The 17,618-nt window shown below is 40.0% G+C and overlaps 1 protein-coding gene across 10 annotated transcripts in view; it reads right to left on the bottom strand.

The window, feature by feature from the left end:
• The window catches only part of CFAP54 (cilia and flagella associated protein 54), a 312,887-nt gene that overhangs the window by 108,684 nt on the left and 186,585 nt on the right, over positions 1–17,618 (bottom strand). For 9 of the 10 annotated variants that reach the window (XR_011566649.1, XR_011566651.1, XR_011566650.1 and 6 more), the window contains 4 exons: positions 12,724–12,777; positions 7,360–7,567; positions 3,867–3,946; positions 2,101–2,270 (listed from right to left, as the gene is read on the bottom strand). Coding sequence is in view for 7 of the 10 variants with exons in the window: in XM_070789566.1 (XP_070645667.1) it covers positions 2,101–2,270; positions 3,867–3,946; positions 7,360–7,567; positions 12,724–12,777 (512 nt within the window). In the remaining 3 variants the exon portion in view is untranslated. The remainder of the gene's footprint in view (positions 1–2,100; positions 2,271–3,866; positions 3,947–7,359; positions 7,568–12,723; positions 12,778–17,618) is intronic. The other variant, XM_070789565.1, reaches the window with a different exon arrangement.

The following is a 17,618-nucleotide window of genomic DNA, read 5'->3' as shown; positions in this document are numbered from 1 at the left end:
AGAAGGGGGAGTGGGAGCAGTCAGTTAATGAACATCTAAGTGGAGCTTGTCTGGGCATGGGGCACGAGAAGGGGGAGTGGGAGCAGTCAGTTAATGAACATCTAAGTGGAGCTTGTCTGGGCATGGGGCACGAGAAGGGGGAGTGGGAGCAGTCAGTTAATGAACATCTAAGTGGAGCTTGTCTGGGCATGGGGCACGAGAAGGGGGAGTGGGAGCAGTCAGTTAATGAACATCTAAGTGGAGCTTGTCTGGGCATGGGGCACGAGAAGGGGGAGTGGGAGCAGTCAGTTAATGAACATCTAAGTGGAGCTTGTCTGGGCATGGGGCACGAGAAGGGGGAGTGGGAGCAGTCAGTTAATGAACATCTAAGTGGAGCTTGTCTGGGCATGGGGCACGAGAAGGGGGAGTGGGAGCAGTCAGTTAATGAACATCTAAGTGGAGCTTGTCTGGGCATGGGGCACGAGAAGGGGGAGTGGGAGCAGTCAGTTAATGAACATCTAAGTGGAGCTTGTCTGGGCATGGGGCACGAGAAGGGGGAGTGGGAGCAGTCAGTTAATGAACATCTAAGTGGAGCTTGTCTGGGCATGGGGCACGAGAAGGGGGAGTGGGAGCAGTCAGTTAATGAACATCTAAGTGGAGCTTGTCTGGGCATGGGGCACGAGAAGGGGGAGTGGGAGCAGTCAGTTAATGAACATCTAAGTGGAGCTTGTCTGGGCATGGGGCACGAGAAGGGGGAGTGGGAGCAGTCAGTTAATGAACATCTAAGTGGAGTCATTCTCTTTACTACAATAGCACAATTTTAAAAGGATAACCTTCCTCCTCCTCCTGCCTTCAGATATTCTCCGTAACACTTATTTTTGGCCACACTATACAGTTTACCTAACTGTTAGGTTTACAGTTTATCGTCAGCCTGCTTATCTTCTATTAGATTATAAACTCTATGAGGGTAGGATTTTTGTCAATATTGTTATGTACTTTTTGTCTACTGGGATACAGAACTTAGGACGGTGCCTAGCATATTGTAGATGCCCCTAAATTATTTTTTGAATGAATGAATGTTAATATAAGAAATTTGCTCATTATTCAAAACATCACTATTGAAAGTATACTAATGATAGAGGTGATTATCATAACTGATATGGGAAGCTCTTTAAAGTATATTTCTATATTATTCAATATTAAAAAATCATTGAGAAGTATTTTAACCGTCTATGAGCTTTTGAATACAGAAACTGTATTCTATTCATCTTTGTATCCTCAGTGTCTAGAACAGAGCCCTACAGCAAGGTACTCAGCAGATGAAAGAAAGTGAAAAGTGATCTAACTTAGGTTTCCCACACTACAGACAGGTGGGAGAAGCCCCCGGTGGCACTAGTGGTAAAGAACACGCCTGCCAATGCAGGAGACGTAAGGGATGTTGTTACAATCCCTGGGTCGGGAAGATCCCCTGGAGAAGCACATGACAACCCACTCTAGTCTTCTTGCCTGGACAGTCCCACGGACAGAGGAGCCTTGCAAGCTACAGTCCATAGGGTTACAAAGAATCAGACACGACTGAAGCGACTTAGCAATGTCAACAGATACTGATCACTATAAATGAATCAATCAATGAACAGATGAAAGGAAAAATCTGACATTAGCAATTGCATCACATTTAAAAAATCTGCCACTTACAACAGTTTATTCAATGATTCAGCACAGCATAGTTCATAGTAACTTTTTTAAAATAGAGTTAATTTTTAATATTGTTATTGGTTGGAAAAAATACTCCACAGGTGTAATTTGTAAAAAGCTATAAGGAATTTAGATTCTGCCTTTTAAAAAAATAGATTAAAAAAAATAATAATAGAAAAATAGATTAATTCTGAAAAGGAGAGATCTGTGAATTTGCTAATGTTTGACATAAAACATCCGAGCTATGTGCTTTAATAAACCAACTCATTTGTTGAGGACTATAGTTTTAAGTGTAGTAACATGTGAAAAAAAAAACCCTGAATCCTAAGTCTGCTCTATTAATCTAGGAATTTTTGAAGCTTACATAAAATTGAGATATATTGAACAAATCAGGGTGAGGAAGAAATCATGTGTGCAGATACTCGCCTGTATGCTGCCCGGTGTCTCTGCAGGGCAATGGCAGCCAGCTGCAGTCTGACCTCCACTACAATCTCCAGTTCGCCAGCAGAACACTGAGAGAGGTCCTTATGGCTTAGATGGTCCATCTCCGACAGAAGGGTGTTGAGTCTGTCTTCAGCTTCTGTCAGTAAAATTGACTAAAGAAAGAATACCACGCAGTTACCCAAGTCCAGACATAATACAAACCATGTCTCATCCTTACTCAGCAAGCATTTTTTACGTACTAAAAAGTAACAATGAATGGAAGAGCAAAAAGGAAATCTGAACAAAAGCATCAGAGAAGAGAGCTCAGTGAACAGGAAAAGTTAGCAGAGAATGAAAAGGGCAGTAATGGCAGGAATAAGGTGCAGGACAGTGGCCCTTTACTGCACACACAGCTGATGCCCATACTTGCTTATTCACAGAAGCTGTGTTCTAGAAAGTTCCTGCCAACACTGAGTCAGTGAATGCTGAAGCATTACTCCTAGGGGAAATACAGGGATAGGTTCCTACAAGCCTCTGGTCACACCATTTTTTGTCAGCTGATCAATATGTAATCTTGTTTAATGTGTGTCTATGTTTAAAGACATATAATTGAATATATAATGTAGATTCATTATCCCTGAACTCACAGCCAGGAGCTCTATAATTCATGCCTGACTGAAGCTTGTCTAACATACACATGTTCTCCAAAAGGCTCATCACGGCCTTCTTGAACTTAGGATTACTAGACAGCACTTCAGCTTTATGCTTAGGGGCCATTTCAAATAATGAAATGACAAAACCCCCACAAAAATGTGAAAAGTTTGGCAATAAATATACCATGAAAAGGGATACTTGTTTATAGTATGAGAGTGGAAACAAAAAGTCACCATCGTGTTGTTCAACTTGGCTGAGAATGTGCATGTCAGAAAAATCCAATTCTTCTATGCTCTGTGCAGGTCCCCAAATGACCACCAAAGAGCCAAGGGTTTTGATTTGGAGGTTACAAGTAACTTTTAGCAGATAAGCAAATCAGCAAATACTGAATCTGTAAACAATAAGGATCAACTGTATTTCAAATTAAACTATGCTCATCTAACTTGTAATGTGAAGATAACAAGATTTTAAGGTGGACAATAAGTACTAATTAGAGAAAAAAGAGAAAGAGCCCAACCAAACTTTCAAGGAACAGGTCTCTGAAGACTTCTTTGTATAGGGCAGTAAATATTATATAAGGACTAGGGTAATTTAGTATAATGGTTAAGAACATGATCTGTATTTTATCAATTACATGGCACTAGTGAATTTCTTACTGTCTAAGCCTCAATTTATTCATCGTTCAGCACAATATAGTTCAAAAATGATTAACAGGTACATCACGGAGTTGTGAGAATTAAATATAATGCAAAGTGCCTGTCATGTATAATAGTAAGTACCAAATAAATGGTTCTGTTGTTGTCGCTGTTGTGAATCACTGTTACGATTAGGAGATGCCAAACAGGGTATGGAGAGCTTAGATCCCGTCAAATAATAAATCTTATTTTCCCCACCAACTTACCTGAGTTAAAAGGTCAAAGTCTGACACCACTCAGCATCTGCTTTTTTCATGGGGAGTAGACCCATCTCTGGCCCCAACCCATGCTTGGGAAAGAAAAGCTAACAGATTTCCCAACAGTAAGCACAAACGTGAAGGTTGGCCTGGCCAGGGCCTAAGAGTGGGCATTGTGGTAACTGATTCACTATGATTTGAGAATTTTTTTTTTTAAACTTACCTTTAGTGTGCTAAGAGCAAAGTTCTCTTTCAATTTTGTCAGATGACAAAGTGAGCCTCCCTCATCCTTTAAACACATCTCTACAAAACACAACATTTTAGAAGAACTACATATATCTATGGTTAGCTTAAATGTGAATTCTAATTTATAAAACTTATCATTAGTTGGAAAATTTAATGTTTAAAAATCAACCACAATGATAATTAGAAATATATTGCTATATACAATGGTCCTCAAATATCATACTCTATAGAAGACTACGGCTGATTCTTAAAACAAATTGTGTGTGTGTGTGTCAGTCACTCAGTTGTGTCCAACTCTATGACCCCATGGAGTAGCCCACCAGGCTCCTTTGTCCAAGGGATTCTCCAGGCAAGAACACTGGAGAATGTTGCCATTTCCTTCTCCAAGACAATTCTGAAAGGATCTTTCATATGTTTGTTGATGCCATTCAAGTTAATCAATCACTGATACAAAGTAGTGGTTCCTCACCTGTGACCCTATATGGTTCTCAAAGTATTCTGAGACTTCTAGATGTTTATAATATCTCAGTAAGATCTCCTTGGAGGTGTCAGTACTGCTGATCTGCACCAGCCCCTCACTCTAAGACCAGAGAGTGAGACCATTTGGAACAGCACAACCTACACTCCTCAAACATCTTGACATTCCTACCTACGATCCAAAGCCAGCCCTCATTCTGAGCAAGGGAGAACTGAGACAATTTATATCGCAGTCTTTGCCTGCTTTAGTAAGCCTGGCTTCTAGACTACAAAAGGGAGAAAAATGACAAGTCCTATTTGACTAGGAATTAATGCACAAATGACGCACGTAAAGAGGCTAAGTTTGCCAAGTGGAACAGGGAGTCCTGAATATCATGGAACTGAACACTCTTGACTTCCTCCCTTCTTCCAACTTCAACCTACCTGGCTCTTCTCCTAAATTAGGAGGCTCTGGAGCTAAGGGTCAGCTGAGGATGGAGGGCCCAGAAGAAAGATCTGGGTTGTGGTCTTCTTCCCTAAGGGAAACTGTGAGAGAGACAAGGATAGAAGACAAATGCCTGAAGGTTGGTATGGAGAAACCCCGGGAAGAGTCTGACCCACATCTTCCTCTGGCCCTCTCTGCCTCCTGAGCAGCGGTCCCATGTTGTATTAGGCCCCTCCCTCTTGGGGGCTCTAAGTAACAAACTATGTTTTCACTGGCAGTCAGTTCCTGATCTGTTGGCCTTAAGCGTTTGTGTGAAAGTGTTAGTCGCTCAGTCGTATCCAACTCTGTGATCCCATGGACTGTAACCCGCCAGGCTCCTCTGTCCACAGGATTATCAAGGCAAGAATACTGGAGTGGGTTGCCATTTCCTTCTCCACAGTTGGCCTTACCATACCTGAATAATAATAAAACTTACACTTTAAAACAGAGGTCAATATTATTCTGATACCAAAACTAGACAAAGACATCATAAGAAAAAACTACATAATATATCATATGAATATGGATGCAAAAATCTTTAAGAAAATCCTAGAAAACAATCCAGGAATATATATAAAGATTTTACACCATGACCAGTGGGATTTATCCCAAGAAAGCAAAGATGATTAAACACTCAAAAATCAACCAATACACCCTATTGATAGAATACAAAATAAAAAACATATAATCATCTTAATAGACACAGGAAAAACATTTAATAAAATCCAACACTATATTTAACTTATATGCAGAGTACATCATGCAAAATGCTGGGCTGGATAAAGCACAATCTGGAATCAAGATTGCCAGGAGAAATATCAATAACTTTAGATACACAGATGATACCACCTTTATGGCAGAAAGCGAAGAGAAACTAAAGAGCCACTTGATGAAAGTGAAAGAGGAAAGTGAAAAAGCTGGCTTAAAACTCAACTTTCAAAAACTATGATCGTGGCATCTGGTCCCATCACTTCATGGCAAACAGATGGGTAAACAATGGAAACAGTGACAGACTTATTTTCTTGGGCTCCAAAATCACTCCAGGTGGTGACTGCAGCCATGAAATTAAAAGATGCTTGCTCCTTGGAAGAAAAGCTATGACCAACCTAGACAGCATATTAAAAAGCAGAGACATTGCTGACAAAACTATGGTTTTTCCAGTAGTCATGTGTGGATGTGAGAATCGGACTATAAAGAAAGCTGAATGCTGAAGAATAGATGCTTTTGAACTGTGGTGTTGGAGAAGATTCTTGAGAGTCCCTTGGACTGCAAGGAGATACAACCAGTCCATACTAAAGGAAATCAGTCCTGAATATTCATTGGAAGTACTAATACTGAAGCTGAAACTCCAATACTTTGGCCACCTGATGAGAAGAACTGACTCATTGGAAAAGACCCTGATGCTGGGAAAGATGGAAGGCAGGAGGAGAAGAGGATGACAGAGGATGAGATGGTTGGATGCCATCACTGACTCGATGGGCGTGAGTTTGAGTAAACTCCAGGAGTTGGTATGCTGGGAAGCCTGGTACGCTGCAGTCTATGGGGTCGCAAAGAGTCGGACACAACTGAGTGACTGAACTGAACTGAACTGAACACCCTTTCATAATAAAATCTTACTCAACAACTTAGGAACAGAAGAGAAATTCCTCTACCTGATCAAGGACAGTTAATATCATACTTAGTAGTTAAAAAAAACTATTTTAAGGCAACATTATTACATTTGCAAAATGCTTATATAGTTTTGTATGTATATATGGGCTATAAATTCCATCCATGGATATCTTATCCCATAGAAATATATACTATAATATGGATATGTAGTGCTTCTGCATATCCCTGGATATGGCAGTATCTAGCGATATGCAAATACTCCATATCCTGGAAACAAAATGAACATACAACAAAGGAATGGTTGAATAAATCATGGGATGTTCACAGCATAGAATACCACACAGCCAAGATAGGAGACAAAGCAAAGCAGTTGACTTGGGGTGGCTTAGCAAAGTTTTCTACATAAAAACTGCAAAAAGCAGAAAAATTAAAAATACGTCATCTCTTAAGCAAATGACAAATCTGATTTTGTATGTGCACCTGACCGTTGATCAACATAGAGGTTAGGGGCACTGACCCTCCATGCAGTCAAAAATCCATGTATAATTTATACTCGGTGCTTGGTATAGACAGTCCTCTATATCCACAGTTTAGCATCTGCAGTCAACCAACCACAGATTTGCAGTATTGAAATATTCACTATTGAAAAAATTTAATAAACCAGTGGACCTGCGCAATTCCAACCTGTGTTGTTCCAGGGTCAACTGCACATAATGTAAAAAAAGTAGACATATATGCAGATAAATTGGTGGATATGGCACCTAGACATAAGCACATATGTGTGTCATTAAGTGAACTCAGAGAAAACTATGAAAGAATACCTGCTAGAATGTTTATATGGACTATAGTGGGTAGAGTGGGGAATTGGAAGGGAAAGGAAATAAAAAGAGAAATAAGCAAAAATAAAATAAATCGTTACCTTTCAAGTTTGGAAGATTTGGTTTGCTTTTCTCATTCATAACTCCATGGCCGACTGGTTTCATTGTCTGTTCTGGGACACAATTTATTGTTGCAGCCACATTTATGAAAAAGTATGCTTTAACAACTAAAAACTTATTTAAGAGATGTTGCTGGCTGACTGTAGTCAGAATTACAGGCATTCCTTTATTTATTAAATCATCAAGTGCCTAAAACAATGGAGAAAAAAAAAAGAAAATCAGGAAAAGTAGTAAAATACTGTTCTCAGATATTATTAGCTTCAGTCCTTCTACAGTCCTTATTTGGCACAGGATGAAAGAATGGAGGGCTAGACACGAGGGACTGTAATTGGCAAGTCCATTGAGAGAAACATGATATCACAACAATGCCAGCAGGTCCACAGTACTACTGCCGTTCCTCACCAGTGGGTGACCTGCCCCACAAGGTCAGCCCTGCCACGCAATGAGAGTGAACCTGGTGCTGGCATCGAGGAGGGGACAAAATAGAGCAACTAAAAAAGCTCACCAGCCAGGCATGTTGGCCGCTCTGCTTTAGCTCAAGTGAATTAGGGCTCACAGGTTGGAAGAGGAGGAAGAGCAGGTAGACAAGCAACCCCTTCCCAGCTTAGATTCTGGGTCAATCATGAGAATGCCCAGCTGAGGACTCCCTCAACTTCCTGGCCCCCTCCCTTGCACACAGACACTTCCTTGGCAATTGTTCTAAGTGGTCCCACTTTACATTCCTGACCAAGCCTCAGTGCCACCTGTCATCATCCTACATTTTCCCAGTCCATTCACTCTTGCTCTCTCCTTAGACAACCACTTCATGCCCTTTTTGTTTCTAAATTCTAACACTTCTTCCCCCATGCCCCTCCCAGCAAATAACCGTGCTTCCTCTACTCAAATGAGCAAATTGAAGCAGTCAGAGTAGTGCCCACAGACCCCGCAGCTCCACCTCCCCACGCACCTGCCTCACTGCCCTGCCTTCCTCCCTGCTCCCTAAGGCTGGTGCCGCTACTTAGGTCATCAGTCCCATCCCCACCAGTCTGATAAGCCATTCTCTCCTACAGTGTAAGTGTTCCCTTTCTGACAAATGCCACATGATATCACTCACACGTGGAATCTAAAATATGACATGAGCAAACTTATCTATAAAACAGGAACAGACTCACAGACACAGTAAACAGAATTGTGTTTGCCAAGGGAAGGAGGGAGGGAAGGGATACACTGAAAATTTGGAGTTAGCATATGTAAGCTATATTATATGTGGAATGGATAAACAACAAGGTCCTATAGCTGTAGAATGCAGAGAACTAAATTCAGTATCCTATGATAAACTGTAATGAGAAAGAATATGAAAAAGAATGTATATATGTGTATAACTCAATCACTTTGCTGTACAGCAGAAATTAATACAACATGGTATATCAACTATACTTCAATTTGTAAAAAATGTTTCCTTTCTACAGAGACATTCTCATCAGTACTCTGTCTTCTCCATTTTAAAAACCGATTAACTCTCTACATTCTGACTTCCCTCTCCATTTACTACCCGAATTTTCTCTTTTGTTTACAACAACAACCTACAAGGTTGTCACTATTCCAATCTCTCTCCTTTCATTTTCTTGTAAACATACTTCATCCTTACATTGAAATCCTCTGTTCAAAGTCATCAATGGCCTACTCTAGGCTAAAGCCATTGTTCAATTCTTAGTTTTCATAGGCAAGAATACTGGAGTGAGTAGCCATTCCCTTCTTCAGGGGATCTTCCTGACCCAAAGGAAGGACCCAAGGAGTCCCTTCCAAACCTGGGACTCCTGCCTTATAGGCGGATTCTTTACCGTCTGAGCCACCAGGGAAGCCTGCTTCATATGCTATGTTATGTTAATCTAAGACACCATTATTTTATATGCCAATTAAACATTCATATGCCTGCAACTGTAAAATGCATTCTAACTGCAGAGCTATTAAATGTTTTATTAAAATGAATGTTTAAGACTTGGTGAATTACAGGACTGCATTTGTCAGCAATATTTGACACTATTAAACCTTCCCTCTTTTGAAAATGTTCCTCTCTTGGCTTCCAAGCCACCACACTCCCTTGCTTCTTTTCCTACTCTATCCACTCCTCCTTTTCAGTCTTCTTTGCTGGTTCCTCCTCTTCTCCTAGACCTCTAAGTATTGTAGTGTCCCAGGGCTTGGTCCCCTTCTGTATCCTCATTCTCTCCCCTTAGATGATCTTAATCAGGCTCATGCTTTTAATCTCATCTAAATGCTAAGTCCTACATTTTTGTGTCTAGCTCCAACTTCTCTTCTAACTCAAGACTCGTGTAATCAACTTCTGACTCAATTCTTACATCTCAAACTCAACATGTCCAAAATTTTATTCCTGATTTCCATCCCCCACCACACACACACAAAATATAAGCTCTATGAGGACTGAGAATTTGTCTATATTGTTTATTGGCTAATGTGTCTGATTGACAGCACCATAATAGTACCTGACACACACAGTAGACTCCACAGATTAGCTAAAATGATCCCTTTAAAACATAAGTAGGGCTTCCCTGGTGGCTCAGTGATAAAGTATCCGCCTACCAATGTAGGGGACATGGGTTTGATCCCTGATTCAGGAAGATCCCACATACTGTGGAACAACAAAGCCCACGTGCCACAACTACTGAGCATATGCTCTTGAAACCAGGAGCCTCAGCTACTGAGCCCACGTGCTCTGCAACAAACGAAGCCACTGCAATGAGAAGGCCATGTACCACAACTAGAGAGGAGTCCCTACACTCTGCAACTAGAGAAAAGTCTGTGCAGCAGAGAAGACCCAGAACAGTCAAAAATTAATAAATTATAAATTTAAAAAAAAAAGTAGATCAGGCTACACCTCTGCCCTGAATCTTCCAGTGGCTCCTCCTTTTGTTCAGAGTAAGAGCCTGGATGATGAAAGCCCTACAAGGCCCTTCTCCATTTGGGCACCCCATCACTAGCCACCCCGTTACCTCTCTGACCCGTCTCCTACTGTTCTCCCATCACTCACACAACTCAAGGAACACTGGCCAAGGTGTCCCTCACTAAGTAGGCGATCCTGCCTCAGGGCCTTTGCACCCACTGTAGCCTGTTCTAAGATTATTCTTTCTCCAGATTTCATATGACTTGCAACTTTATCTGCTTCAGGTCTGTTCACCAATGTCACCTCAGTGATGACTAAGCTGATTGCCTCATTCAAAATTACAACTCCAGCGTACCCTCTTTATTGGCTGCTAGGTTCATTGTCCCCTGCAGCATGGTTCACCTTCTAACATACTACATAATTTACTCATTTATAATGTTTAGACATATATCATGTTTATTACTAGTCTTGCCCACTAAACTATAAGTTCTCTGAGGGCTTGGAATCCGTATTGTTGATTAACTGATGCATTTATTTGACAGCTCAAGAATGTGCTTTGTACACAACAGGCTCTTGGTAAATATTTGTTAAATTAATATAAAAAGCAGATGCCAGGACTATCGATTCTAAAAAGAAGGAAATTATTTGCCTTATGCAAACTGAAAAATAAAAATCTCATCGTTTGAGAGATTTTGAGCCAATGCTGGCAGTGGGGAGGTCTGTTGCTGTTGTTCATTCTCCCTGCTTAACCTCTTGTAAAGGGTGGAAAACAATATCCACATCAGAACCAGACATGGAGCAACTCTGAGACTGATTTGGTAACAAATGGGTGTACTAGGAAAATGGCTGACATTCTCCATCTAGAAAAAGGAACTTCAGACTGGTTAGGGGTGGAGGGATGTGTAGGAGAAGGTTTCTCTTTTTTATCCACAGCAAACAGTGATTTAATGAGCCCTGACAATTACACACAAACACTTGAGGATCAAAAGAAGATTAATTAGTAATGCTATCTAACACTCTTTTCTCTCTCTTTCTACAGAAAATATAAAATGTAATCTGAAGCATCTTAAGCAGACCAGCAGTTCTGTTTTAATTAATTAGCTAATAGAAATCGGTTTTCCATTATACTGTCAGTCTCTTAAAAAAAAAAAAAATCAGACAGACATTCTGTTTATACCCCAAACCACTTTTATAACCAAAACCAAAAGAAGTGTTTTCAGGATGCCCTGGCATTTATGACTGGAAAGAAATAAATATTCTGAAACATTCCAAGGTCTCAGAACACTAAAATGAAAGTTGAATATGTACCTGTATCTTCCTAATACCAGCTCTTCCATGTCAGGCAACTTGGTTGTAAATTAAAACAAATTTTAAGACAAAAACAATGAGTCACCTGAAGGATAATTAAAAGTGAAGTTTGTGGAATAAAATGAACAATAATAGAAAAGTAATAAGATTACATATTTAATAAAAGGTGGATATATCAAAATTATGGAAGAAAAAATAAAGCAATTTTGAGGAAATGTCTCTCAAAATTATTTCATAAAAATTAATACTTAGTGAAACAGAATGCTATTTCTGAGCAAAAAAAAAAATGAAAACTACATGTGTCTGGCTAGATGCATTAACCATCACCTAGCTGTATGAACCACTCACCTATCTGCAATTCCATTAACAATGATCACCATACCAACCTTCCACATTAACACTTTCTAGTGGAACAAATAGTTGGTACTCTTAAGATTTTTTTTAATGACTTGAAAAAATATACTTAAATGCTCATAGGACATCAAAAACTTAAAACCCAATCATTCAATTATTGACAAGAACAAACTTAATGAGATGGGCAATCTGGTCCTCTCTTTGTAAAAAGTAGTGGGAAAGTCAGAGGAATTGTTTATGAAAATGCTATATGAAAATATTCCTTTAGCTAACCCTGCAGGGGAAATCATAGTGCAATACATAAAAGTATCAAATCAATGCAGTTGTGCACCTCACATTTACACAACAATATGTGTTGATTACATTCCAGTAAAAAACTGAAAAAGAAAAGAAAAGAAAACCTTCCAAACACTGGTTGAGAGGCCATCTCAGACTGGGGCAAGGGTCTAAGTAAAAGCAGTACTGAACAGGTGGCCCATTAGAAAATCCTTTACTTATGATCAAAGCTACTAGGTAACTAAGATAAATATTAGATGTTTGGCGTGGCTAGATAAGACACTGACGATGCATGTATAACTGAAAAATTGAGGAGCAATAATTGATGCTTGTTGTATCTGAAAAGCAGATCAGTTTGGGTCCAACTGTACCGCTGGCTTCAGTATTTGGAGGTAAAACCCCTTTACTAGAATAGAAGAATATATTCACAGCAGTGCTCAAAAACAAAGATTATACACACCAAATAGATGGAAATGACTCAAAAATTATCCACACTAAATAGCCAAGGTTTATAAAATGTTATCCTTACCTGCAGATTCTCTTTACTAATAAGAGGTTTTCCCGAGTCAAATGATTGAAATAGCTGTCAATATACAAAATGTTAACATTAGAAACAAGAGTACTGAGTGGCCCTTTAGATGAAAACGTTAATGTGTTCTAAAGCTATTTTAAAATACCATTTTTACTATAAAAGTAATACATGCTCTAGTCAGAAAAGGCAAGTATAGTATAAAGAAGAAAGCAAAAAATCTTTAGGTTGTTAATGTTAATATCTTGGTGTCTTTACTACCAACTTCCTTCTGATGTATTTTAAAGCTTTATACATGGATTTGTGTTCCTTTTCACTAAATGTTACATCATAATTATTTTCTCAAGCCATTAAGTTATTTGTAAACCTCATCCAACAGCTCAATGACACTCTAGCCTACGAATGTACTGGTGTTGGCCAAAAGTTTGTTTGGGTTTTTCTGTAACATCCCATGGAAAAACCTGAGAGAACATTTTGGCCAATCGCAGTAGCATAATAACTTATCCTCTTGCCTATTGTGAGGCAAAGAGGACCACTTCCACCTTCACCCCACCATTCAGCCCTGTACTAAATAATATTGGTGATGAGTATTTCTGATTAGCACCTTTGAATAGATTCCTGGAAGCAGAAGTGCTGGGTCATAAGAATAAGAGGCTTCCCTGGTGGCTGAGACAGTAAAGAATCTGCCTGAAGTGCAGGAGACCCGGATTCCATCCCTGTGTTGGGAAGATCCCCTGGAATACGAAATGGCAACCCATTCCAGTATTCTTGCCTGGAAAATCCCATGGACAGAGGAGACTGGCGGACTATAGTCCATAGGGTCACAAAGAGTCAGACATGACTGAGCGACTAACACACACTCACAGCTCAGTTTACCTTCCACCCACATTGTATGAAAAGGATTAGTGCAGTTTCAATGGCATTGCATATTAGCGCCTATATTTTTTTTTTTTTTGCCAGTTTGAGGTAAAATTGTATTACTCTTCAGAATGATGCTTTTTGTGGTTCTTTCCTTGTTTGTGAATTACCTGCTAATATGTTCTAAATATAATGTTGCCTTAGAAAACATTCTATTCATTTGCTGCAGAACATTGTTGTCTCATTATGAGTGTGCATCCCCCTTGGTACGGAAGACCTTTTTAAAAGGCACTTGTTCTCAGGCATCAATACTAATACCTCACTCACATCCTCTTGGTCACCTGGAAGTCACCAGCATCTTCCATGAATAGGTCACTCATATGTGGATGGTATCCTACTTCAACCACCTGGACCTCTCTACCTGAGGGTGGTCTGCGGCCATAAGAGAGTTTCAGGAGAGGCTGGACACGTAAGGAGCAGCCACTACCCATGAGGGGTGAGGGACTGTCTCTCCGTGGCCCCGACTGCCATGGCAGTGATCTCATTAACACTCTTTGGAGTGGTTTTCCTTATTTCGCTGTCTGACTTTCCCCCTTACTCACAGTTCTTCCTGGAGTCACCGCCCAAACACACTGTGAAAGTGAAAGTTGATCAGTCGTGTCAGACTCTTGTGACCTCATGGACTATATTTATATAGTCCATGGAATTCTCCAGGCCAGAATACTGGAGTGGGTAGGCTTTCCCTTCTCCAGGAGATCTTCCCAACTCAGGGATCAAACCTAGGTTTCCCACATTGCAGGTGCATTTTTTACCACCTGAACCATAAGGGAAGTCCCCTGACCACACTACGTGTTCCCAAATCTTTATTTCAGGATCTGCTTTTGAGGGACCTCTAAATCAAGACATCACACATAGCTCTAAAGGGAAGAAAGTGTTGGTAAGCGTTTAAAGACATTTCTTTTTTTTTTTTTTAAGATAGTCTTTATTTCCTTGAATACATTGAAAAGTGAGTAAGCAAATCCATGGTGAGACTTCTGGTGATATAATTTAAAGAAGTTTAATGACAGGACTTTAGATTTGGTGATGAGAACAGAAACTCAATATGAGTATGTTTAAAAATAGAATTTTTTAAAAGCCTGTGAAAAGTCCAATCATAATCTGTAAGATTTTTTTTTCAGTAACTGCTTTTACACTGAAATCTAATTCATTAATCCTTTCTTTAAATAACTAGCCTGCAGCCTAATAACATTGGCACCTATTTTAATTATAAACCCTGAATGCACTTCCTCTTTTAATTACGCTTTCTAAATTCCCAACTGAAGCTGGAAAGCTGCACAATAACTTTGAGAATAAAAAATATGAAGTCACAGTCCATCAGGAGACAATTTGCCCCCACTTTTGTCTTACGCAAATGAGTTGATTAAAAAAATGAAGTTTGGAATTTATCTGTATACATAAGTTTCAGTTTGGATTGGCGGGCTATATAGTCCATATGTCACAAAGAGTTGGACACAACTGAAGTGACTGAGCACGTGAGTTTCAGGCTGCTTGTTTATTTGCTTTGGTGATACCAGTGACTACTGAAAACTTTCTCTTGCTTCCCATTCTACCCAGCTGACTTCCCTTTCCTTCTTGTCTTCTGGACCCTAAGTGTGGAGGATCCCAACATCCAGTCCTCTGACTTCTACTTTTCACTCTGCCTTGGTCCCCAGCTGATTTCATCCAGTCCCATGATTTTTTAACTCTCTGTTAATGCTCCCAAATTTACCTGCAGCCCTCCTCTGAATCATATACTCTCTGCACCTACACAGGCAGCCTCTCCACCTGTTTGTCTATTAGGAATCTCATACTTAACATGCTCCACCCTGCCTCAGAGCAGCAGGACTCCCCATTTCAGTCAATGAAAACACTTTCCTACCAGCTGCTCATGTTGAAGCTGTGTGGTCATGCTTAACTTCTTTCTCTTACCTCCTATATCTCAACCAGCATCAGCAAATGCTGTCAGCTCTGCCTTAGCTACACATCTAGAACTTCACCACATTTCTTTCCTTCCACCCCGTTTACCTCTAACCACTGTCATGTCTCACTCAGCTCATTTGCAAAGCCCTTCTCCCTGGTCTCGCTATTTATACTCAACCTCATCCACCATCCATTCCCCAAATAGCAAGCAAATGGTTCTATGAAACTTACCACTATTGCGTCAGTCCTCTTTCAAAGCTTTACCAGGTTTCTCATATTCACAGCAAACTCTAGTCCTCACCCAGCCCTGTGTGATCCAATATGACCTAGCTCCTGGGTGCTGCCCTGTCCTCTACTTTCTCTCCAGTCTGGGCCCAGCCTCATGTGGCCTCTCTAGTTTTCCACAACCACATCTTCCAGGCCTTTCCTCTTGTACTTCCTCTTATTTGGAAGGTTGTTCCCTCAAATCTTCTACTCCTTATTAGATTTCCCAAACCACCCTCAATAAGACATTCGCCCACCACTCTGGCCACTTCCTATCCCCTCAACTCAGCTTGATCAGCCTTCACGCCATTGTCACCATCTGACATATAGTTGTGTGCTTAATATGCTTATTATTTGTCTTCCTCACTAGACCATCCAATGGTAATGTGCCTTCAGCAAGGCAAGAACTCCATTTATCTTTCCATGGTTCTGGCTCCATGTCTGGAATAGTGCCTATATTCAGTCAGCATTCAATAAATAATTTTCAATGAATTAAAATATGATTTTAATAACAAAACTATTTCAATAAGGAAAGGTTGTTGCTTGAGAAACAAACAAGAAAACACTGATCATTTAACCCAGGTAACAAGATAAATTATTTGGGCCATAAAATTATTTGAACCAAAAAACCCAACAGACTCCCAGATAGACAGCTAACTAGATAGAAATACAGTGGAGGACTGATTCCAGGATTCACCCCCCAACCTCCTTTACCAAAATCTGCAATGCTTAACTACTTACATGAAATAGCACAGTATTTGCACATATCTTAGGTGTATCCTCCCATATACCTTAAATCATCTTTAGATTATTTATAATGTCTAATTCAATGTAAATGCTATGTAAGTAACTGTAAATACAATGTAAATGCTATGTAAGCAATTGCTAGCAGGCAAATTTATATTTACCTTTTGGAACTTTCTGGAATTTTTTTCCGAATATTTTGAACCATGGTTGGTTGAAACTGTAGGTGTATAGACACACACACACATGCTATCACCTACTGAATGTCCCTCTTAGGCTAAAAAGTGAAAAAATCAAACCTGGGTCTCCCACATTGTAGGCAGATCCTTCACTGTCTGAGCCACTAGGGAAACCTTCCTCTTAGGTTACCTCAGTACAATAAATATTAACAATGTAGCAGTCATATTGAGAAAAAGTAGCAACATTTTAGTGGGACACACTGAAGTAATGTGTGCATCATATGTAAATATACTGTCAGCCTATGCAAGTATTTCTCAAGATGTATAGCCACTGCACAGTTTCTTTTAGTTCCTCCAAATCTGAATCCCACCAGCGTGTGTTGTGCCTGTCAGTCTCACTCCTCACACACATGGTCCCTCCTAGGAAACTGACTTGTTCCCTTCTCCTGTTTCCTTTATTGCTGGCCTGTGTATGAGCGTCCAAATATCTAACCTAAGCAAGATCATCCAGTGATTCCCAGATCACCAAAAACACCAAAGCAGAGGAAAATGATGATAGCTCACTCTGATTTAAATTTAAAGGTCAGTATTCAGTCCCTGGGTTGGGAAGATCCCCTGGAGAAGGGAATGGCAACCCACTCCAGTATTCTTGCCTGAAGAATTCCATGGACAGAAGAGCTTGGTGGGCTACAGTCCATGGGTCACAAGGAGTCAAACACGACTGAGTGACTACACACACATTCATTTTCAAGGATGCTTCACTTACGCAATTTACAAATACCAATTAAGCAAGCCAGGTAAAACTCTCTCCCAGTCCAATAAGGCTTGACAAACTAGAACATTTTCTCCTCATAAAAATCAGAAGAAATTTGAACATGTGTTTAACTTTTT

Source organism: Bos indicus, chromosome 5 (genome assembly GCF_029378745.1).
Source record: "Bos indicus isolate NIAB-ARS_2022 breed Sahiwal x Tharparkar chromosome 5, NIAB-ARS_B.indTharparkar_mat_pri_1.0, whole genome shotgun sequence".
Lineage (NCBI taxonomy): Eukaryota > Metazoa > Chordata > Mammalia > Artiodactyla > Bovidae > Bos > Bos indicus.
The sequence above is the reverse complement of the archived record's forward strand: the minus strand, read 5'-3'. Positions and strand labels throughout refer to the sequence as shown.